We start from the raw sequence: 25283 nt of genomic DNA on the forward strand, positions 1-25283 counted from the left end.
GCGCTGTCGGAAACCATTGTAACCATGACACGAACTTCAACAATATAAGTAATTAATTCTCTATATCTCTTTAGCTTTCCCCTTACAGTCAAGCCTCGATAGTCTGTAGATACAACATTGCAAGGTCATTGACTTGATAAATGCAGAAAAGACAAGAGCAGTACCACTTTACCGGCTTCCTGTGAGGAGTATAATTTCAATTGTTACAACAATTTTCATTTGTGCATCTGTCTGACAACACATTGCTTGTTTTTCTGTTCTCCTTGGAAACAATCAAGAAGTTTATGCGGACCTCATACAAATCGGCTCCTTCTTATTTGCAAGTTTCTGTGAATGTTTTCAGTGCAACTTCCTTGTGGAAATAAAATTTTAAAAAACACACACGTACAATGTATATGTCACTTTATTAATTAGAAAGTCACACAGGAAAGAGTAACAGTTGCAATTGCTAATAAACCAGCCCCAGTGCATGGTGAATCATGAAAGAGCCATAAAACAAAAATTTGCCATCAGAAATTAATTGTGCCAACATATCTTTCAAAATAAGGTATTTCATCTGCGATGTTTCACAATTGTACCGTTTGCAGATGTGGCAGGACTTGTGTCTCTGGCAAGCTCTTTCAAGGAGATTTTTAACATGCTGTGGACATTGTGAGAGGGTCTATGTTAAGGCAATCCATTATGCTTTCTTAACCCCTACTAAGTAGTTTATGTCGACACCTACACAAGTTGTTTAGGTAACTAAACCTCGAAACAGCGAGTGAAAGTGAGTAATCAATCAAGTCGTGTAAAACAAGGAGACTGAACAGGAGACGAACAGCTCTGTGTTGGTCATCTGCCACCTCTTCATTCTTCCTCAAGTGGATGTTTTTTTGCCTTGCAATGTAAATGTTTGCATCCATTAAAGTTTATTTACATAAAAAATAAATAAATAAATAAAAAATGAAATCATGTTCGTGAAACTGTCATGAATTGAATTAACATAAGAAAAATATTGTGACTCCAAAAATAATCTAAGCCAATAATAAACCCAGGTTTTCAAACCAAATGGCATCCAGCCAACATTTTATTCATGTATTGGTCCCGCATTGTCATGGCTTTATGGTTTTTCTTGCTTGTCAAAGAATAAAATTACCTTTTATTCTGCAAAACTGTCTGCATGGTTACATCAGAGTCAGAGTGAATGCTTCACTTTGGCCTCAGAGAGAATCACAGATGCAAAATAAAGCTGTACTGAAGTGTGACAAATGGAGTGATTGTCTCTCTCAGCCTGCAGATGGTGATTACCCATTTTTACCACTACATTATTCTTGCAACAGTTATTCCCATTTTCAAACTTGATAAGAGGTCAGGAAGGAGACTGAGTACAAAGGAAAGGCTTTTAGTGAAAAGTCTCCATCTGGAAGATATCTTTCAATGTGTAGCTGAATTTAGGGAGGTTTTTTTCACTCATGAGAAAAAAAGAAGAAATAAAGAGTCAAATAGGAACTGAAAACAATTTCAAAACCATCTATTTCTGGACTACAAAACCTTCAAGTACTCATCATTATTAGCTTAAAACTCTCACTATGAATAACACATCTACATTAATCATCACTCTGATCTTTGTAAACTGAATAGTCTTCTACTACTTTATAGTTAAATTCAGACTTAATGCTTCTTTACAGAATGAAAAAAATATTGTGTCCAGGACAAAAAAATGAAGGTTGGGATACACAGGAGATCGCTGAGTCTAAGATACACCTAACCTAAGAAGACATCTCCATAAAAGCCCACTCCTGCAGCCTTCTTGTCTCCAGTCTCATCAACCAGTTCGGGGAAGTGCGCCCCCACACAGACATTAACAGCCTCCCTTACTTCTGCTGGCAGAGACCTCACTTTCTGTGCATGCTCCTTCAGGGCCTCTTGGTTGAGCTGCCAACACAGGGACCAAAGGACAGTTAGAAGATTGGCGAAATAATTTGTTGACATCTTTATTGCCTCTATTACAACCTTGTTTCCAAAGAAGTTGGGAGGCAGGATAAAATGTAAATGAAAACAAAATGCAACAATTTTCGAAACACATGTCCCAATATCTACTTGCAACAAATAAAAGGCACTTCTTCTCAAAAAGTTGGGATGGGGCAACAAAAGAATGGAAAAGTGGTACGTTAAAAGAGATATAAAACATTAAAAGAGCATCTTGGAGAGGCAGAGTCTTTCAGAAGTAAAGATGGGCAGAGGTTCAGCAATCTGCAAAAAAAACTGCATCTACAAATGGAGTGATTTTGGAATAATGTTCCTCAATATGAAAATGTGGAAAATAAATATTGGATGCCTGTGATTTTCGGGCCTTCGGGAAGCACTACGCTAAAAACGGCCACGATTCTGTCATGGAAATCACTGAATGGGCTCAGGAACACTTCCAGAAATCATTGTCTGTGAATACAGTTCACTGTGACATCTATAAACGCGGGTTAAAGCTCTGTCATGCAAAGAAGCGGCAACATGTGAAGATTTTCCAGAGACACAGCTGTGTACTCTAAACCAGAGCTCATTAAAAATGTACTGTGACAAAGAAACTGTTTTGGGGTCAGATTAATTGGAATTTTATATTCTTTATGAAAATCATGTACCATCTGGTTCATTATCAGAGTTCAGTTCAAAAACCTGCAACTCTGATGGGATGGTGTTGCATTAGTGCCTATGGAACTGGCAACTTGCACATCTGGAAAGGCACCATCAATGCTGAAAGGTATATGCTCCCACATGCTCCCATCCAGACTATGTCTTTTTCACAGAGGGCCTTGCATACTTCAGCAAGACAATGCTAAACCACATTCTGCATCTATGACAACAGCATCTATGACTTCATAATAGAACAGTCCAGGTGCTGGACTGACCCGCCTGTTTAAAATTAAGAACATTTGGTGCATCATACAACATCAAATAGGACAAATTCATTGTGTTTATGTTCGGCCTGTATTTTCAGCTGGTGCTTATAATATTTATGAGTTTTTGTTTTGGCACAACTTGGAATAAAGATCACTTTCAAGTTAGGAAGTGGACTTGAATCCAGTGACATGGATTGACCTAAAAAAAAATGTTTAGCACAGTATTGTCAAGATTTGAGGCAGAGGAGGACCCAACTGTAGACAAAAGGCAGGACAGAAATTCAAAAGACCTGTGAAAATGTGAATCCAAACACCTAATAACAAGAACAAACCAGCACGGAGTGACTGGGACAAAACCAACACGCAATGATCTGGCAAAGGAGAAAATGAAAACCAGGAGCATATATCCACAGGGAGTGAAATAATTAACAAGATCAGGTGTGGCAATCTGAAAATTAAGACCTAGTGTGAAACAAGAGCGGAAGAAACAGATTACACAGGGGGGGAAATATCTACAAAATAAAACAGGAAGCGAGGAAACAGGGATGCAGGATGAAGATCAATAAAAGACATACATTTAACCAGAATGCAAAACATGACAGAAACTAAGAAACCAAAACAGGGGCCATGACAAATACAATGAAAATGTCTCAATACACAGTCAACAATGTTAAATACAGTTGCATATTGGCTCACATTAAATTATCCTCATTCATCCTTTTGTTTTTTAAGCTTAATTTGAATTTCTACCCACTGCTTCTCACAATAACAAAAATTGTATTTGTAAGCTTATACTATTGGAGAGACATAAGAACCATCAATCTGGCATCTGGCATCCCAACGTCAATATCTGAACTATCTCACACCTCTTCTCTCAATATTGACTGCCAAGATTTCTCCAGTTTAAAGGAAAGCATTGTCGTTAAGAGGACTCTGACGTCCTTTACAGCTGTAGGAGCTTGGTCTGCTGTTTCTAAATCCCTTATAATTGATGTGTCACGCTGCATCGTCACACAGACACACTAAATGAGCAGATTGCCACAGTGTGTTTAATGATGTATTCCTTGTGGGCATAATTTGGATTGTATATACCTGTAGGGGCATGTATGTTGTAATGTATATCGTACACGCGTTTGAAAAAAGTATTTTCACAAAGTGGCAAGGGATTTCGGATATGAGCCCCTCTAAAGGTTATGAATAAGGCAAAATGCTCATCACTACAAGCTAAAGCATTACATTTTGGGAATAAGTCTTTCTTTTTAATTAAGTTTAGCTTATAGGCAAGCTTTCAGTGAATTCATGTAATAGTGGGTTGAGGGGAATTAAATTTGCTTTTTAAGCAGAAAAATGAGGGACAGGAATTGAGCATGAGGCTTTGTGGATAGTACTTTTGTATTATGTGCAAAAAGAACTTCCCTCCTTCCTGCCCTCATTTTTCTCCACTGTTTCTGTTCAAAGAAAAGTATGTGAAGCGTCCTCCTAAGAGACAAAGCAAATGTCTCCTGATATCAATGTGTGTACCTGATTAGTCAGAGCCTTGATTTCCTCCAGTGAAGCAGCTTGTTTCTTCATCAGAGCTGCTTGCTGTGGACTGTACTCTGAAGACTGTAACAACACAATAAAGTACAAAACATGTTACTACTGAAAAACACTATCGATTTGTGGTTTTGAGTCTGTGCAAGCTTGTTTGTGTGTGTTTGTGTTTTTAGTGTGAGAGATACAGACTGTTAGTGTGTCTGTAAGTGGTTCATCTACTCATGTTCCTCCCTGTGAGCGTATGTATATGCACCCATGGGATGCAACCTGAGAGAGAGGATCAATACAGTTAAATCGCAGGTTGGACTTGTCTAGTTAAATAACACAGCCCTTACTGAACTCAAGAATTCAATACCGGGACATTGCTGATTAAACAAAAGATTGTGTTTTAACTAGTTGCAGTAAAAAATGGATAAATGCTGATTAAGATGATCAGCATGAACTGCAATGCGACCACAATGTGTGGTGGGATGGGGGGGAGATTTCTGCTATCCATATCTAGTCGATTGTGGAGGGGCGAAGTGAAATGGTTGGGTCATTAACCCAGATACATCAGCTCTGAACCTTGATGAGCTGACAGAAGAACAAGAGCAGAGCTCAGTGAGTCATCGACCACACATGGATTAACCCGATCGTGGTAAACAGACTTTGAATAATGGGCAAGCCTGGCCTATAGTCAGAGCCTGCTGCACTTTATTCATTGTGTGAAAAGGTGTGTTGGTTTGTCCGTGACCCGGGGGCCTATTGTGGGTGAATAAATATGCGTGTTCTTGTGAATGTGGGTGTACTTACAGTTCAACAACGTTTGAGTGTGTGTGTGTGTGTTTCTGTAACGTAGGCGTGTATTATGTGAACACGTGTACTGTAACATGCCTAAGGTAATATTCATTTTCTGTTTTATTCAAATCTTTAGACACTTTGTAACCATAGTTACACTGTTCAATACAACAATTTGTTGAGTGCACCACGGCAATCTGGTACTGGTGGTGTTTTAGGCACACATGGACATGCTCAGTGTAGTGTGCACATAGCTTCAGATCTGCATGCAAATTGCGCTGTTTGTTAACCCTCAAAGACCTATGCTGCCGCCCACGGATAGAATAGCTACTGTTCTTGAATTGCTCTAGGTGTTTCGGGGTTAAAGTAAACAGAGAGTTCAGCCTTTTTGGGAAATACACTCGCTCTCTTGCTTTTGCTTGTTTCTCCCATCATCTCAAGACAGAGTTGATAGTTGGCAAACGAATCAATATTATATAATGTGATAAAGATTCTCATTTTCGCGTCTACAGATCCAATTGCTTACAGCTGTTTTAGTTAGAATCCATTTTTTTTTCTTTTTTCAATAAATTTGAAGTTATATTCATTTAACATTTGCGGCTGGCATTGGTTACTCATATGAAACATTACCTCTGAGTCTTTCCACGATTGCAGTGCCAGAGTGTCCCTGTGTGTTTCTTTACCAACACTTCAAGACTCTTCCTGCTTTGTGCCCTGTTAATGGTTAATTTTTTAAGCCCAGTTGCATTCCCTATACTATAGAAATTGGTTGGCATTTTACTGTTGCCATCCAGGTTTTTGCAGTTAGAAAGGGCATTATAATACTTATTATATGACATATATTTGGAGCTCTAACACTGAAAAAAACACAAATTTGGGCATGTATTATGCAACTACAAGATTTTAAGCATAATTCTCAAATATAGACACAGGCAAATATAGACACATGGCCCAGAGCTGAAGAAAATCTAAGTTTGATCAACAGTGATGAAAACACTCCGCTTGAACACTTCAAAGTCGTCATTTGTGAGACTTGTGGACATGTCTGTTTCTCCAATTGAATATCTGGGTGGCTTGATATTCTGAAGCAGTCAGCGAGGGAGGAGTTGGTGAGTGAGGAGCTACAACCAGTGAGAGCGCGAGAGATGGGGTCATAGGACACGAGAGGGGGAAAAGAACGAAAGAAAAATAACATACATACAACAAACATGGTGGAGAGTCTGCTCAGGAAACAGAGCAGAATTTGGTGAGATGCTGACGAAAACACCTGTGCCTCTTTCATTTCTCCAGTCTGCAATATCGATGACAGACTTGGGAGAGAGCAGCCGTTGTAAGAAAAACTGCAAGTTGTCTGCGTCAACCAAGTGAGCAAAACAAACTGAATCATCAGGAGCCTCTTGTATTGTGAATGGTGTAACAGAAAATAACAAGAGAAGACTTCTCTTTGTTGTGTGACTCCCTGCTGTAGGTCATTTGTGCAGTGTGAAGCCAGTAGGACTTCAGAAATTCTCACAAGCTTCTCACAAGAGAAGCACGTTTCATACAGTGAACAGTACAACGATCTGACGAAATATAGTACTGTGAACTTGGCTTACGCCTTCACTGTTCCCTTTTGGTAAATGAAAAAGATAAATTAGCAGCAGCAGCGAGTTTTTTATATATTTTTTTGTTACCATTTAGATCGAATCTGCAAGAGAGACCTTGCAATTATTCCCATGCTAATGTCCAGTTGAGTGAGTATCTGATTCATAGGGCCACAAGCTTAGAGATGCTATTTGTTAGCCCCCCCACGCTTATACACAGACAAGTCAATAGATGATCCAGTGAGTAGCTGCATTAGATGCATGAGATTCCATGCAGGTAAAACATAAACTTGCCCTCTAATTTTCCTCTACTGGATGCTAGTGTTGGCTAGTCATTATTCCGATCAGTTGCTGGCTTTAGCAAGAATAGAGTCTCCAGTATTTAGCCTCTGCTGTGTACTAAGTAGCCTTAATTTTGGCCCTTTTACTTTACTATAAATGCCACCTCTATGCAGGACACTCATACAAAATAAAAGTTCAACAGTCCAACTCAAAAGCAGGCAGTGTGAACACTAATACTAAACATTAATGCTAAATTGCACGATAAAATTGTAAAAAAAGTGCATTAAAATTGGAAAGCATTTGGATACAGCTAAAATGAGAGTGAAAAATGTGTTTCTTACTCCCTCAGAAGAACGTGAAAGAACTCTCTGGCTTACTTTTACCCAAACAGCTTGTTAATCACTCCCACAGACTCTCAGGCATGTCAAGGCAGTCCCAAATACATTTCCAAAATACAGTAAAATCTACTCAATTATAGAGTCATGTTCAGAAGGACCACCAGCACTCTGATCAAGAGGAGTAAAACTAGGTAAGGACATCGTAATGACTTATAGACAAATTACATCTAGTATTTCTTGAGAACATTAATTGAAATGGAGTCCAATAAAGCCAGACTGTTACTGGACTCCAAGATACTGCCGCATAAGATTTAAAGTAAGTCCAAGTTTTGACATTCATCTCTTATATAATCTGTTGTTGCCATCCATGTTTAAAAGCAAACAGGGTATACAATAGTTGTCATTCTTGAATGGGTTGTAACAGATCTCCAGCTGTTGTTGGCCAGCAGTGTGTCAAGTGTATAGAAAGCTACGGTGGCACCGGAACTTCCTGCTTGTGTTTGAAAAGCAGGAAACCCCAACCAAGTTTAAAGATAGTCCTTTTCAGAAGTACATTGTGTGACTGGTAGATCAAAGATTATAGAATGTCAAACTTTTAAGCTGCTGTTAGTGAAAACACCCCCTGATGAGCCATATGAGCCCAACACGTTTCCAGGCTGAAAGTAACAGTTTGACAAAAGAGGCTCGTCAATGAGCAAGAGAAGGGTTTGGGGTTTATTCAGAGATTATATTGCTTCTATATATGCTTAGTTTAGCATAGACACTAGAAACCAGAGGAAACAGTCTGCTATGAGTAATTTTAAAAGTAATTTATCATGTTTACTGTTGAATGCATTAAAAACAGTTTACAGAAATGTGCTCATCTTTGGAGTCAGGCTAGTTGTTTCTGGGTGTCTGGGTGTAGCTGTAGATTTGTTCAATAAAATGGCATAAAAGCAGAAATATGGATGTCAGCAAGACATCTTTGAAATGATCAAACTATTCCTTTCATTTTACATACATGATTAAAAGCGATTATAGCTGTAAAGAGAGTAGTTTTGCACTTACAGCAATGTCAGACTGACTCGTCTGATCCAGAAGCTCAGTGGACATCGCCCTTTTCAGCCTAAATGAAGATCATTTCAATTAGACCACATATACATTACTGAAGATTCACCACATCATTCAAACCAGCTCAACGTGAACAAGCTGAGCTGTTTCTTATCACATGTTTATTTTTCACTCTGGACACAATGCTGTTTCTTGGTAACAATGGGTAAACTGAAAATAAACAGTCATTGAATGCTGTGAACTCACTTTGACTTCTCTGTGGATGAACATTTTGAGAGCAATTTCTTCTTTTCTTTACCTTCACTGCAATAAAAGAAAAAAAAAGTACGTGAAGATGTAAAGTCTTTAAATGAAAACCTCTAAAACAAACCTTTTCCATTTTATTGTTGTTGGGCAAACTATCCCTTTAAGATTTGCAGGGCTGACTGTGTCTGATGTGACCTTATATGCACAGTGAGAAGAAGACAGCTAGATGATCCGAGCTGCCTTTGCTTTCCTACTGCTGTTTAAACACCTGTTGGACAATGGCTGTCCTAAGATAACCATCTGCTTGCTGGGGACTTTGGACAACACACACACACAAACCTAACACCATAAGCCAGCCAAGGACATTGGAAAACCCGCCTGCTGAGGTGATTCATTCATTATTCGAGGTATTCTCTTTGCAAAATGTCAGCTTTATCACCTCAGATGACACACACAGACAGTGTCACACTAAAGCCTCAAGGCACAGATTGGACAGACTCAGCAAAGCCTTCTGATGTGTGCATCGTGTCCTAAATGTGTTGCATGCATGCTCACACCTCTCCAGGGTCTTCAGTTCACTGGTGTGTCTCTCCATGGCCATCTCCAACAGTTTGGCAAGTCTCTGTCACAACAGGATAAGGAAATGGCACATTCTCAGTCAAGGCAACGCTCTAAATGAGACTTGAATTGCTCTAATAACACTAATCAAAAGTGCAATCTTTCTGTTGTTGATTAGCAACTTTAAGATTGGCCAAGGACCTTTATACATAACGTCAACTTTCATTTATTTGCACTCTGTCAACTGAGGGCACAACTATTAAAAAATGACCTGACTGACCTCCTTTAAATGTTACACAAATCCTGAACTTTTTCTGAGAGCATTTCAGTCTGATGCAGAATCAAAAGAGGCTCTTAAGCATTGGTTGCTCGCTGCTCATGATCCCAGAAACACAACAAAGTGAGGTAAAATTAGATGCTGCAGGAGAAAGGTGAATGCATACTGAGTCATAGAAACTAATTCTATTTTTGGGGCAAGTCATTATATATAATAAAGACAGCCAAGAGCTAAATATGAGGAGAGTGGTTGCTGGAGAGCAACTCATAAGAACTGTCACATACGAACAAGGAGCAGATTTTGTCTTTCAGTTTTAAGAATCACCACATTTGACTAGAATATCAACTCCAAATGTTAATCTAACTGAACAAACCCAACCCAATTATGATCAGGTTAGCTAATGAACTACTGAATGAACTACTGATTACTTTTAGCAATAATAAAAGGAGCACAAAATAATAATAGCAGTTATAAATAAGATACAAACATTGGTGTCAGTTTGAGTGCAATCAGCACAAATCAGAATCAGGGCAACATACTTATTTTATTGTTAAATTTAATCTCATAGGTCATTTACTGTAATCAAAAGCCCTGTTTACAAAAAAGTTTGGATGCTGTGTATTATGGGAATAAACAGCAATGATTTGTGAGTCATTTAGGCTCTGTATTCAATTGAAAATAGCACAAGCTAACAATATGTTAAATATATATTATATAGACTACAGTTTAAATAAAAAAAATTTTATTGATTGATTTTATTTATTTATTTATTGTGCAAATCTTAATTTGTAAGCAAATCAGCCGAATATATAAACTGAATTAAAGTTTAAAATGCATATGAAAGAAGGGCAATATTCTGCAGTAAAATGCAATGAACTGTAAGTACTGTTAAAGCAAGAGTAAAGAGATACTAAAATGGGAGCATGCATCGCCGTTGTTTATTTAAACCTAATGCAGTTTGGGTTTTTGGCCAGTTCAGCCATAACACATTCACAAAGACAATACTGACCATCGGCTTTATAAAGATAGACAAGCCAAAGGGGGAAAATTTGATAAAAATGTCCTGACAACCAAAGGGTGATTTGGCTGCAGTGTGGGTCATTAACAAATAGGCAATGGGCCAAACTAACTAAAAGTAAACCTCAAATAATCTTTTCCCAAAGATAGTTCTGTCAGAACCACTCTCGTCAAAATGAGATGAGAAACAGAGATAAATTTCAGAAGCTTATTCTGAATGCATACAATTTGTGTTTGGCGGTATGGCTCTGTTCGGAGGAAGTTCCCGACTTTTCCATGAGCTCCATGGAAGCCAAGACAGGGAACAGCAGCATCCTCAGGTGGAGTGCCTTCCATTTGCTGTAAAGGCAACAAACCCCCTAGAACAGAGCAAGCAACAATGAACAACAGTATGAAATTGTTTGGCAATGAGAAGTCGGTGGAGCAGGGGAGGTGGTGGGTGCAAGCAGAAAGCAAAAAAGAACAGTGACAGCAACCAAGTTTAAATGAAGCGCCCCAAATGCCAGCATCCAATTGCGAGCAGCAGCTGATTACCCATAAGCGCAGTTGGTTTGTGGACAGCCATGAGGGTTGGGTCGGCGTCAGCCAATAGGCAAAGGGCGCGTTGACTAGTTCAGCATTGGTCTGCCAGAACTATCGCAATGCTACATTTACTTTCATTTTTAGTAGCTCTTATTCCCCTGACGTATGTTCAAGTGTTCATTTCTCCTTTAACTATAGGGTTTAAATGAGTTCTTTGATCTTATGAAAAGGGGTTTGATTGTCAGCTGCATGGAGCAAGTGGCAATGTGTTATGGTGACTCCAGCTCTTACAGCTGAGTTAGAATGTCAAGGGGAGATGATTTATACAGTCTTTGATAATGACACATCATCTTATAAGGTCACTGTTGTACTTAACTGTATTGACATAAGCTGTAGATAAAACAGGATGATTAAGATGGAGTTGTGTTGCTTTCCATTTGATGAATTTTTCGATTGACTCTTCTTTTTTATGTATCTTACTTTGTTCGTGTGCTGTTTTTGTTAGGAAGGTTTGTGTCTTATTGCTCCGGTAACTCGTGTTTTTTCCACCCTGCAGATTTCTGTAGGTATATCTGGTTTTGGAGTTGAATTTTTCTGATCTCCAGTAATCGGCTGGCCAGGTGTTTATTGGTCTAATGTTTGTTGTTTTTCTGTACACCTTTTTTTATCACTTGGTTTATGTTGTTAAGTGCCCTGAAAACAGGGAGAATCTCAATAAAATCTAATTGACTAGATTTCATTGTGTTGTAAATATCTTATTGGTACTTAACAAACAGTGATTATGTGGGTCAGAAAACCAGAATAATGAGCTAAAAAAGATGCAAAATTTGCGTTTTTTACTCTACAGAGCTGGTAGGAGAAGCAGAATTCTGCTACAATGCTTATTAGAGTAAAAAGAAAATATATCGACTTTCCTCTCACCACTGAAGTCTTTTTCCCTCATTTTTAACAGAACTTTAACAGAGCTTCAAACTAAAAGGTGTATTTCATTAACCTCTGTAGCACACTGCTCTTTCTTCTTCTTCATCTGATCACACTGCTCCGTCCACAGAGCCTGGAGCTCAACCTGCATTTTCTCCTTCTGCTCCTGCACCCGTTCCGTCTTCACACTGCTGTCAGAGGTGTTGCACCCTCCCCTGGAGGACACGTAGCACAGTAAAACAGCTTAAAGTTTGCAAAGGAGTTTATACACTAACAGCCACTATGCTCTTTTTTAAACAGATGGCTTGCCCTGACAGCATAATGTGGAGTACGGCGCAGAAAAAGCACTGCACCCCAAACTCATTCTCTAAAACTCAGTTAGGAAAACACATTAGCTGCAGAATATTCTTCATGCATTTGAATATAATCTCATCAATAAACCTGACCAAAACAACAACAGCTTAATTAGTGAGTCAGTATTAATATGCAGTAAAATTCGGAGCTACTCTGCAGGAAGCAGAACCATCTTTGGTGAATGATTAGACTATAAACAAGTGGATAGATGTGTATCTGAAGACCCTTCTTCCACCAACATTATCAAAACCATCTTTTGTCAAACTGCTTATTGTATTCCAGCAAGAAAAAGGGCAAAAAAATCCTCATACTCTTTTTTCTTCAACGAAGCCTTCTTCTTGATGGCCTTGAAGGAGTCAGAGTATCTCTGAATCAGATCTTCTGCTTTTTTCTGATATTTCTTTTCAGCTTCTTTCGTCTCTTTCTCTTGACGCTTGATGACCTTCAGATAGTTCTTGTGCTGTGTCAGTTGCTCAGTAGTCACTGTTGAAGGCTCTGCAGCATAAACACAAAAGACTGTGTTGTGGGGATTTTCTTATCTGAGTCCTAGATAAAATCTAATCAACAGAAAATACTTCTAAATTGCTCTTTATTTTTCCTTTTCCAGCATCCTTTTACTGAAACTGGATTGACAGAAGGGAAATTGTGATGAGTGCAGCAAGTGAAGCACTATATTGTTACCTTCACTGCATGTTGGCGACTGAGATGAGTCACCTTCTGCAGACTCGGGTGATGCATTAGCTGGATGGAGCAAAGCCACAGGAGCCTCTTCAGCAGCAGGCTCTTTAGCAGCAGGCTCTTCAGAAACAGGCTCTTCAGCAGTGCTGGCTGCTTCTGATGCCTCCTTATTATCTGGATCAGGATCTGGGTTTGTTCCAGGGTCAGTGCCTGGTTCTTTCTCGGCCTCAGGAACTGGTTCTGGGGCTGATTCTCTCTCAGTAGCAGCCTCCTCAGGGGAAGGAGAGGCTTCAGGGGGGATTTCAGATGTGGGGCTTGCTGCATCTGGCCCTGCATCTTCAGCCGCAGCCGTGTCTTGAGTTGGAGAAGGCTCAGATTGTGGAGTATCTGCCTCTTCTTTGGCTTCCACTGCACTACTGTCAGGGAGAGACTGGGATGACTGGTCAGTGGCCTCAGTAGGTGGTGTGGGTTCAGACGTAGTCTTTTCTAGAAAAGGCAGAAAGTTGAATGATGAAATAAAAAAACAAGCAGTTAGACCTGATACAGGAGTCATATTAAATATCAGAATCACCAGAAAATAAACCCAGAGCTGTTTGTTACCTTCAGCAGGGGTTTCATTCTCTTTTGCTTTGTCGGTGGGGGGTTGGACCACAAGAGGCAACTCGTAGGGAGAAATGTAGTCAGAGGATGACTGCAGGGGTTTGAGAACAGGACATGAACAATCTAGCAAAGCTAGGCATCTTCCAGGAACCTAATCAGTGCTGTTAAGGTTTTATAGGAAATCTGGGCACATGACATATCAGCTGTGTTGGATGATTTTACCTCTTTGGGGGTCTTTGTGGTCTTCTCCGAGCCCTTTGTTGGATTAAATAAGGCATCTGTGAAATCTGAGGAAGAGTCAAACCCATCAGTGTACAAGCCAACAGCAATTCATACATTTAAATAATAAAAAAAATTAAATACTGGTGAGCTCCACACATCCAGTTTATGTCCCTGACTGTCACTCTGGCAACATTGATAGCAGGTGGTTTCTTTTAAGTAAAAATGTAGCACCTGCGAAGGCAGCGGGGATGTAGTCCTTGACCTCGATGTACACAAAAAGAGCAGGTAGAGTAAGAGGCATGTTGCTCTCACTGCGCAGGCAGATGTGATGGAAGCCTGCAGGGCATGAATAAAAATCGTGGTGATTTAAACAGGGCAGCAGCTCCTCTAATGAAACAGAAGCTGGCTAAATCTTAGGCGCAAACATTCTGAGACTTTGACTGACTCATTGCTTTTAAAATATGTAGATTAGATGAGGTGTTTGGGTTTTTTTCTGCTTTACTGACCTGACTGAATGGCATCAATAGGGATGATTCTATGTCCCAAAAATTTCCCATTTTCTTCATGGACTACAATTCTTAGAGAGGCCATTTCTGGGAGCAGGATCTAAAAAACAAAACACATATCAAGTCATCAGGATATACACAAACCCATTCCCCCCTACATGCATTGAGGTTATTCGAACATTGAGGGCTTTAACGCTCACCTTCTCAAAAACAAAAGGCTCCTCATTCCACACTGGGTTAATAGCGTTAGGTGCAGGGGACCACTTGGTGCGATATTTCTTCTTGGGGTCTCCTGGCAGTCCGATCACCTCCACCTCAACACCTGTTTTCACATTCTTCTCAGACAGAAACTGTCCTGAATAGATCTAGTGAGACAAGTGCATAAGATTTGATGACACACATGTATGAACTAGTTAGTAGTATTGATGAGTGCTGCAGTGTCTATGCATGCTGATGAGACAGTGGATTTAAATAGATCTCAGGTTTTCACTTCTGCAGAGTCCACAAAAATACCAGGAAACCTGTTTCAGTCGCAGCAGGACGCTCTTATTATTACGGACTCTGCATCCAAACAGCACATACAGACTTTCCACAGCTTTGGGACTAACTTATTCCTCAGTTTTGGCAAGCAAAAACAGCTGTCAGCCAAACACATATTGCACTGATTGTTCACCTCTTTACTTGCCATATAGCAGCATAAATAATGCAGCCTTAACGTCTTTGAGAGTGAGAGAGGCCGTGAACCTGCCTTTATGGTCAATGTGCTTGCCACAACAGTGTCAATCCTGTCACAGAAAGGGTCAAACTTCTTATCTCCACGACGCATAACATCATGTTTGAGAAGGTAGCCTGTTCTGCCATTGAATTCAAACAGGGCCATGTTCAGCTGCATAGGAAAGTCTGAAAATACACACAAAAACAGTCCATCAATGCCACCTCCCTTCAGCTTCGGGAGCAGCAGTGACCATTTGGGATGCTGAGCACAGCCCGTGCAGCTCTAAGAGGTGCAACACTGACCTGTTGTGGCAAAAAATGGAAGCTCACTTTAAAGTATTAAAAGAATATAAGCTTGTCTGAATTTAAGTGATTTTTAGTGTTGAATCTTTGTTTATACCCATCGTCTGGTAGTTGAGCGCCACCATCTGACTGCCAACATTCCAAAAAGGTTGAGGACTGTAGTTGGATGAGTCCATTCTTGTTCCTTTGGGGTATATCCTGCTCATCTGCCTTTTATTGTATCTGAGAAAATGATTCAGGAAGCTTGAAAATCTTTCTTTATATTGGCAATTGTCCCTTTATTCTCCACTGACTGCATCAAACAACCTATTTTCAACACAATTTATTTCAAACGGAGGGACTCCATCTGCAGCACTATTTAAGGATACTCGACAAATTCAACAGCAGTCTTGGCAATCATTGCCTCCCCTCTGGTCTCCACAAAAGATGAGATGACATAACTCTTGTTTTTCTCTGTGAAAGAGGAAGAATATGGGGAGGGGGGGCTGCATAAGTCACATTGATTTTGATGTATTTACCAAAGCCTTATTGCACATTGCATTTTGAAAATTGAGGCTGTCGTGCACAGGCATACTTTTTGCGTTGTCAAAAGAGATAAATTTGTTGGGCTGGATGTAGTTGACGATGGATGACATGGCCTCGTATGCTGTTACTTCTTGTCCAGCTGTGCCCTGTGGGGGATTGACAGGAAGTTAAGTGACATTTGGGCTCTTGTTGATGGAAATAGATAAAAACGTTTCATGATTTACTTCATCTGATGTCTTCATTTTCTCCTCATCCTGTTCTTCAGTATCTTCTTGCTCCTCAGTGTCCTCCACAGCTGCCTCCCCCTCAGCTTAAATATATAAACATATTGTCAGTGAAAACTAAAAATAACAAAATGTGCCTGTTTTTTTTTTTTTTTCCTTACATAACCTGATTCGCTTTGAGATTAGTTGTGTGCACCTTGGTTCTCCTGGGTGCTGACTGCTGGGTTAGGCGTATCCGGGGCTGGGGTGTTTGGGTCCTGGGGGGCTGCAGCTGCAGTTGTCATCTGATCAGTGGCTGCCGGAGTGCTCTTCTTTGTCTGGGCTGGCTTATCGTGGCTGCCCTTCTTGTTCTTGATGAGAATTTTGCCCATGAGCTCAGAGGGACTGGGAATTTGCTGGCCTGGTTTCAGCTGGGTATAAGAGACAAGACAAGAGAGACATCAAAGTCTATTTTCAAAGATTAATCAACAATAGTAGGGTAGTATAGTCCCATTCTTGGTTTTTAGATATTTACACAGTGTCAATGAGCCTATACAGCTATGAATGCCAAACATTGCTCATAAGCTTCCATCACAGATGTGGAGGTATGTTTGCAGAGCCTACCAAGGGGAATTTCATTATCATCATTTTCATCATCCTTTCTTAAAGATTAGATAACTGGATTTGCTGAAATTTATGCTCTCTGACTTTCCTTCTTGTTACTTTTCGAAAGAGGACTTTTTTTTAAGATGCAGCAAGCAAAGCAAATTTCGACCTCATGGCACAGGAGTCAAGTCGAAGCACCACAAGTTCTTTGACTTTGAGCTCTAAGGGCCTGGAAATTTTTATTGGATTTAAAATCCAAAGGAATACATCCGGCAGTGTGGATTATATTTGGTTAGGAAGCAAAAACATCACGATCCTTAGATTTGTTCCTCCTCGTTGCTGATATATTGCAGTCTGGAACAAAAATGCCTAAAAATATCAAATCTGGGGGGAAAATTCATGACCTAATCAATTCAGAAATTCTGGCCATGTCTCTCATGTCTTCTGGCCACAGATATACAAATACGTGAATATCTCCCCCACACAACACACACACACACACACACACACACACACACACACACACACAAACAGTGGAAAAGAGGTCAATAGAAATTGGCTGATCATGAAAATCAGCATGGGAGTCTGTCAGGGTCTTGTCTGGCAGAAAGAGAGTGAACTGACATGAAACTTGAACTTGTGCTATCTATTTTGTTTATGACTTTGACTAGATTACAATCTAGTAAAACGGCAATCCTTCAGCAAGTCCTCCATGTATAACCCTAAATTCAATCTAATTATTATTTTGACAGAATTCTGTGTTGCAGCAGTGGACTTACAGGGTATTTATCCAGAGGCTCTGTTAGCAGGGCATCACCAAATATGGTTTTGCAGTAGTTGGCCATCTTCTCTTGCTGTTTCACCCTGAAACAAATCAAAGTAATGTCTGTTACAGCATCCTACCTCTTCCTTTTCAACAGATTCAGCTGCATTTAATATGCTCTTTCAAGATTTATTTCATAATAACTACGCCATAAAATGATCACATCAAGTTGTGGCACGAGTTTATGTTAAAGCGCAGATCTTACGAGTCAACGTGGTTCTCAAATGAGAGGATGATGGGGTAATTGGAGGTCTTGAAGGCACTCTCTGCAATGGCTTCTATCACATCCTGTCACATGTCACAAAACAGACCAGCATTTATGTTTTTGTTTTAATGTTTCAAATAATATTTGTTTGATTTAGTTTAAATAAGGAGCAATAGTACATCAAAACAAACCAACAGGAGAGCAACAAACTGGAAAAACATGCATATAATCCCAATTAATTCATGATTCAATTTCACACAAAAGCTCAACAAATTGGGCCAGTTCTGACAATTCTCTAACAAAACTAGTAGGGACATAATGACAAAGTGCTGTTGCCTCATTACCTCTTTACCAGCTGCCCTTAAATGGAAGAGTTGAGTATGAGAGGATGACGCCTGCCTGTCTGCTTCTGTATTTGTGTGTGCACTTGGAAGGCTTTTGCACACTTGTTTGTCTTTGTTTCAAATGACCATTTCAGTATGACTGAATTGTAAGTTATTTCTTACTTAACAGGATAACTCAAATACATTTTGACCATAAAAAACTTCTGGAGGTGTTTTTGAAAAGATGCCGGAAACAAAGCAAACCTCAAAGCTGACTGAGGTGATCATTTACCAGCACAGAGGTGTGAAGCCGCTGCAAAAGCCTGTTGTTCCACACATCCAAGTGATGTATTTGCATCTGTTGTTCGATTGTGCAGGATTCACAGGGGTTAAAAGATTAAGGGATGTATGAAAGTGAAATGATGACGTCTTTATGTTAAACATTTATCATTCGTGAAATTTTAAACTACCTTGAAGAGGATCTCAGTGGTCATGGTGAAGCCGTGGGTAATGATTGGCTCTTCATCTGGAGGTTTCCCCTTCCAGCAGTCCAGCTCCAGACACCGGCAGCCAGACAGAAGACACTGACGGTACATCTCTGGAGAGGACACTCCAGAGAACTGCCCAGCTACACAAGGAGATGTAAAAAATGAATACCTCCAAGGCTGCACATAAAGTAAACAAGCCAATGACAAGTTAAAGGAAAAACCTCTCTGATCTCTCTGATGACCTTTATCCTATGATTTCTTTCCTTGCAATCTAAAATCAAAGTGATGTAAGTCACCTGTTAGGTATGTGTTGTGGGAGGACTTGATAAAGTAGTGGGGTATAGGCTGAGTCATGTCCTGACACTTGGCCAGCTTGTCCTGCATGACAGCAGTTGTTTCTGGACCCATCAAGTAGAATATAAGGCCTTCAGGAGTAATCAGACCTGCACATGAATGAGAGAAAGATTTAAGCATTCAAAGGAAAAGCACAAAAGCATAATCAAGGCTGTCAATCCTCTGAAGAGGAAGCCAATCCTCTATGGGCCTCACCTCTGTTGGAATTATTGGAGCATGGTTCATACTTGTCAATCAGGGCTTTGATCTGGTCTTGCCGCAGACGTGGAAACAATTCCTCATTGAGCCGGGAGTCCCTCTGTTTCTCGTTGAGGAACTTTGTGAAGTTCTCCTTCGTCATGGTGGGTTTGTTGGAGCTACAGTTCATAAGGAGGCATGAGAGTCACATCAGATATTTGCCTAATGGTGCTCATGCCAGTCATGACCTACTATCTGCCACCTGAGCCTATGCTGGAGTCTTAATGCTTAAGGCTGGCCAAGTGTTAGAATTATTTGAGGAAGTGGAGATAGTCTCAAAAAGTCAAATTAGAATTCAGCTAAAACTAAAAGAATATATAGTATATTATTTGAAGAGCAGTGACTATCTAATAAACAGGTGACACAGTACCAAATCGAGGATTTTGCAGTAATATGAGGAGATAATCAGTGCAGCACAGAAGTAGACTTACTAAGAAGTGAAGATTTCATAGATCTCAGGCCGAGGACAGAGATTTGTCAAGAAGGACTTGAAGGCAGACTCAGTGAACACATCAGGCTTCATGCTGTCATACTAAAACATAAAGATACGATTTTCATGTCAGACCTTGACTAGAAACACTTGACTGTAAAATTTAAACCAAAACAGTTTGTTGTGCAACTTATTCATGCAAAGCAAATGAGTGTCAAAGCATGTAAAAATATTTGCTGTAGAATTCTTGGAACCTTACTTAAAGACCATAATAAACACTTTGACACTTTAAACACATTAATTGGGGAACTGGTAGGAATAAAAGCCCAATTATAAATGCATTTTTGACAGACAGAAGGTTTCACTTCTGACCTTTCCTTTAGGGAGGTGGGCTGCTGCTAAGGCACTTTCAACCCTCTTTTTATCGGCAGGGAACATTTTGTAAATGCTGAAAAAACACAAGTGAAACACTGAGATGAAAATATAGAAACATACTCCACACACTGACTTGGTTGTACTGTAACCTACTTTTTCACTGGAATCTTGCCATCCTTGTTGGTGTGAAGAGAAATGCGGACGTATCTGAAATTGAAGTATCAAAGAGTATTTCCATTCAGATTCAGAGTACATATAAGAAACAACTTTGTTGTGTGCAGAACATGATGTAAGTAAAAGTGCTTCACTCATCATCTACAAGCAGTTGTCAGATTGCACGAAGTTCACTTACATTTTCTCCAGGAAGACTTGTCTGCATGAATTATTCCTTGCAGGATTGTAGGCAATAGCAAGAATGTCATTTGCCCAGTTCTGTTGTCCATTTAACAAGAACAATAATCAGGAATGTTGACTTTGAATGTTTCAAAGTCAATGTCACCATTAACTGATATTCAAAAGGTTGTAAAAGCTTTTCAAACTCTCCACCAGAGGGTGTTAGCTCAGTAGTATCTCAGAAAATGATAGCAGTGAATGTTACATTTGAACAAAGAACAGTAGTAATTTTATTACAGCTGATTAAATCCGGATGTTGGAGTCATAAAGTCTAATAAAACTAAGAGGGAAGCAGAGGGTGCCTAATATGAGGGGAAGCAAAGAGCTGTTGTGTAATGTCTGATGGCCTGTGGGTGCATTTGAGCTATCACAGGGGACAAATGACAGAAAGACTGTAAACTTGTGAGGAAACACACAGTGCCAGTAGAACACAAATCAGCTTCACATAGTCTGTTTTATTACCTGTGTCACTTTCTCCTTGGAAGCAAAGAAGTTATGATAAGTCAGATTCACCATGTCTGGACCTGACACGATGGTCAGGGTTTTGGCAAGATGGTTGCTGTCTGGGAAGTCCAGGTTGAACACATTGCGGACTTTTGGATGCTATAAAAAGAAAATTAACACAAATATGAAATTTCTTTTCCAACTCATTTGTGTCCATTTTGTGTGTTTCCTTTAATGTTTCCCCATTTGTTTAAAGGAAGCTTCATTTAAGTCTGCAGTACATACTACTTGCACTGATTGGACATCTGGAGGCTTCACTTACTCAGGCAAATATGGTGATCAGGACATGCAAACATATGCACAAATACAAGGAGATTTGCACACACAAAAACACACACACACCCCAAACATTAATTCTGGTGCAACACAAACACCGTAGGCACGGCCTTCCTTTGCATGCCTCCCCACAATAAATTGCTTTTTTTCTACTCTCTATGATGCGGGGTGGACATCAGCGTTGGAGCAGCTTTTCCAAAAGCTCCTCAAAGGTTTAAGAGGAAGATGTGTTTCTGTCTGCACCCCAACTACAATGATATGTCCCTCTCAGCTATCCCTCAGGGGAACAGAGAATGATGATGGCTGCATATGGCAGCTCTCTGTAGAGACCAGGACTGGAAGTGAATTGAAACTACAACTGCCAACTTTAAGCTGAAAAGCAAAGGGAGCTCGCTCATGGAAGTCTCACATCATGACTCAGTCTATGGCATGGACAGTATTTATATTTTTTTTATGTGCCAGTGCATCTGTGTGTTTCTGTGTTTGGGCAGTAGCCCTTGTACATTTGTCCATTGCTGTTTTTGCAATGCAAATATGCTTCACAAATTAATGGGCAAATTAAGGGCTCAACACCATATTTGCATAGGTGCAGAGATTCTTATATAAGGACTACATACATTGGACTGAATTGGATCAGAGTGCAGATTACTACATTAAATAATACTTAAAATACTCACTTTGGGAAGTTTAGCATATTTTCCTGTTCTGGTATCTCTGATGGTAGCGACATCCAGGAATGTCGTCTCCTAGAAACAAGAGGCAGAAAACGTCTCCAACACTAAAATCAACATGTAGGCGCTAAGCCAAAAATGGATTTAGATACAAATTATCCTTTGGCAAAAAGCAAATACTATGAGATTTACTTTGTGTAAAGAACATCTCACTACATTGTCTTAAAACAACATGCAGAGAAGTGCTGTTCTTCGCTTTTCATTTCAAATGTTCATGCAAACTTTGTAATCCCCAACAGCATTTGAGTACAATAACGCTCAGACACATAGGGCACATATTAAATATGTCAGTTTTCTGATTTGAGAAGTGGCATTTGAAGTTGCCTCAGTGATGGGATGGAGCACTAAAAGACAGAATCCTCTCCAATGAGTACATCCCAGCGCAGCTGCACAGTGCGCCGAGATCCTGAGCCTGTATCAGCACCGATCAATAGCTACTGAGGCAGGAAGGTGGTTACAGAAGCTCTGAACTATCCCACAGCTTCAGGAGAGACTCATCACATGCACATTACTCACACAGTGGATGTGAATCTAGGACATGAATTCCACTGTTTGATATGCAGTCAGATTCTAACGCAATCCTATACGGCTGTTTTGCTATAAAGCAAACTTAAATTAAGTCTTTTTTATGATTTTTGTGGACAGCGTCATGCAGCTGCAAACTGGCTGTATGACAGAGCGGCATTTCTAATGTATGTAAAAGTTTACACTGAGGAACATCTGTGGGTATATCATCATCCAGTGCAGCAACTTTAAATATACACTCATTAATGATATGGAAATTAACAAAAAGATAAATGAAATCTAAGAAAATCACCTAAAAATTAGAAGCTTTGTCTGGATGGAAGTTATGTAACACCAATCATATTGCAGTGGTGCTCTTTTTAAAGTGCCCTGTGTGCCCACGTTTAAACCTGACTAAATGGAAGGTAGTGCTGCTTCTCACCAGTGAATTCATTCCTTTTCCAAACTCTAAATATCGATTACCTTGCTTTGGTTCATCCAGTAGACATAAAAACCTTTTGAATCCATCTTCATTGTGATTGGAACAGTCTTTGTTGAGTCCTTGAAGGAGACAAAGGAACCAGTTCTCACATAGTTGATTGTTTTTTGAATAATCTCCTTGATGCTGAACTGGTTCACATAAACTAAATGTGTTTTGATGTTTAAGTTAGTTGAGTTAAAGTTAAAAAGAAGAAAATGGTTTGGATTAAAAAAAAAATCTGTGCTGCTCACTAATGAGAGTTAACAATTTGATCTGCATATATTTCCTTTTTTGTGATATCCAATTCTCGCCTGCTTTCATTTTATTTCTATGTTCACTCACCTCCGACCACTTGGTGAATCTTTCTCCTTTGACCAGGTAGTCTTTGACCTCTGGATGCTCCAGAAAGTATCTTTTCTTATTCATTTTGCCCTTCTAGAGTAGCCTTTGCTCCACTAGTACTATAAATTAAATTTAGCTAGGATCTGGATAGCCACCATGATCATACTCAGTAACCAGCTTATCTCTCTTTCTGCACTGCAAAAATGTACTAAACTGGAGCTCAGTTGGTCTGACTGTAATCAGGACGCACCCCAGCTAATATGCATTGCAAATTAAGTAAGAGGAAAAAAACATGTAACATGACTAAAGGTGAATGTGCTGCTGCCAAACTGTCTAAAGATTCAAAGCTCTGTAATCCAACATAACAATATAGGTTGATATTTCAGTTATATTGAACAGTAACCCTCCCCCCAAAAAAGTATTCTCCATTGAACAACTTCCCTTAAATTTCATATATGTATGTGATATTTCTGAAACCACAACAAGTCAATACAGGTAAATTTCTGTTCAGTTTTGCAGAAAAAAATGGAACAAAGTTGTAAAGTTTGAAAAAGTAATGCCTTTCTCTCAGTATGGCGCCTATTTTTAGAGTTGTTATTGGAGTTACTTTGGAGATTCAAGAAAATATTTCATTTAAAAAATGTTGACATGTTGTATTCTGTGGCTCCATCAGAAGAACAGAGACAATGTTTTCAAACCAGGTTCGATGAGAGTCAAAAGTGTATGAATAGCTTCACAACATTTGAGGAAGGCGAGAAAATGTTTTTCATGTTGTTTGGATGAACTGACCTTTTAATAAGTGAGGAAACACCAAAGCTCGCTGAAAATGTTCACTTTTGGTTTATGTGGTCCTTTCTTTTGGTTAATGCCAATAAATGGCTGTTCTGAGTCCACCACTACTCCCGAATCAATTCACATTTTCTTACAGATTTATCATTAAATCCAATTATGCCACAACTACCATCTATCTGGGGTCATGGCGTCATTTATTACTCAAAGCCGGCTGCTGACTGCTGTTTCAACAAAGGATCCCTGGTTATTTGGATATCATTCAAATAAACCTTCCGACTGCAATATCTAATGCAAACAGTCAGCCAGTCAGGGACCACAGAAGAGACGTGTGGGGAATCACCGCAGGGTCAGTTTATCCAAGATGCCGATGACAAGACCAACACCAGTGACCGTGTCAAACCTGTGTTACAGCCGGTCATCCCCTTCTCAATTCACATCTAATGAAACCTGCTGATAAAACAATTAACTCTTCAGTGTTTGTATAGGAACGCTGCTTGAGTCCCCTGTCACATGTATGGTATATGTGTATGTATTTGTATGTGTTGTAGACGCTCAGTTGAAACAATGTACTTTCTCACTTTGGCAGCTCTCTGTATTGGATGGTGAAATGCACCAACTCTTTTTAAGAAATCTTTGCACAGCTGAGAGGTTGAATGCTCATTCTGTGCTGCAACACAAACACAGCTAACGTGGCAATAAAACACTAAATAATCAAATGTTTGCACCATGTGCAGAACTCTTGAGCCACCCCTCGTTTTGTTCATTTTTATTTTAGATATTGCCAGAAAAACAGGAAATGAGTGCAGCATTCTTCCACACAGCCTGAACCCTCCTCGACAAACTGTCTTGTAGTTTCCTCAAGTAGTCTTCAGGAATAGTTCTCCAGGCTTCTTGAACTACTCTGCAAAGCTCTTTTTTGGACGTTGGATGCCTTTTGTTCTGTTCTTTGTCAAAATGATCCCACACTGTTTCAATAACGTTGAGATCCGGGCTCTGGGGAGGATTCATGCCTCATTAAGATCTGATGCCACTGATTTTCAGTTCAGTTCTTGTGTGATTTGGCATACCTCAGCCATTTCTCCCTGTTTCCCACCCTTCAGAATGGTCCATCCATCCATTATCTATACCGCTGAATCCGTCGATCGGGTCCTTCAGAATGGTGCCTTGCTATATTTTTTTTCCCCATCTTCCTTAAGTAAATCACTTTCAGATACTTTTGATCTGTTGTAGATATTTTTCCAGGCCTACATTTCTTACATTACCCACCACTTTCACTTCTATTTCCCTCTGTTCTTCAAAGACACACTGCACACCATGCTGAGATATGCCAAGTT

The 25283-nt window shown here is 39.7% G+C and overlaps 1 protein-coding gene across 1 annotated transcript; it reads right to left on the bottom strand.

The window, feature by feature from the left end:
• Positions 1–465: 465 nt before the first annotated feature.
• On the bottom strand, positions 466–23334 carry plcb2 (phospholipase C, beta 2). Its single transcript, XM_075448654.1, has 32 exons — positions 23158–23334; positions 22818–22895; positions 21777–21845; positions 20782–20922; positions 20279–20358; positions 20080–20133; positions 19924–19999; positions 19553–19653; positions 19080–19240; positions 18827–18973; positions 18513–18670; positions 17720–17802; positions 17471–17555; positions 16303–16516; positions 16107–16192; positions 15932–16028; positions 15726–15810; positions 15455–15579; positions 15089–15240; positions 14541–14705; positions 14341–14440; positions 14066–14170; positions 13835–13899; positions 13613–13703; positions 13016–13498; positions 12646–12829; positions 12054–12195; positions 9243–9307; positions 8686–8742; positions 8437–8494; positions 4395–4478; positions 466–1914 (listed from the first exon to the last, which is right to left on the bottom strand). Exons 1-32 carry the CDS (start codon positions 23239–23241, stop codon positions 1744–1746), a joined length of 3846 nt encoding a protein of 1281 aa, XP_075304769.1. The 5' UTR covers positions 23242–23334; the 3' UTR covers positions 466–1743.
• Between the last annotated feature and the right edge of the window lie 1949 nt (positions 23335–25283).

The sequence above is a fragment of the Odontesthes bonariensis genome, chromosome 17 (assembly GCF_027942865.1).
Source record: "Odontesthes bonariensis isolate fOdoBon6 chromosome 17, fOdoBon6.hap1, whole genome shotgun sequence".
NCBI classification, from domain to species: Eukaryota; Metazoa; Chordata; class Actinopteri; order Atheriniformes; family Atherinopsidae; genus Odontesthes; species Odontesthes bonariensis.

Bases quoted from the DNA above. Each gene is read 5' to 3' on its own strand.
- plcb2 (XM_075448654.1), bottom strand. From the start codon at position 23,241: ATGAATAAGAAAAGATACTTTCTGGAGCATCCAGAGGTCAAAGACTAC. The intron at 14,171-14,340 runs GTCAGTAAAGCA...CATGCCCTGCAG, and splicing joins TATTGATGCCATTCAGTCAG to GCTTCCATCACATCTGCCTG. The intron at 13,499-13,612 runs GTAACAAACAGC...TGCCTTTTCTAG, and splicing joins GAATGAAACCCCTGCTGAAG to AAAAGACTACGTCTGAACCC.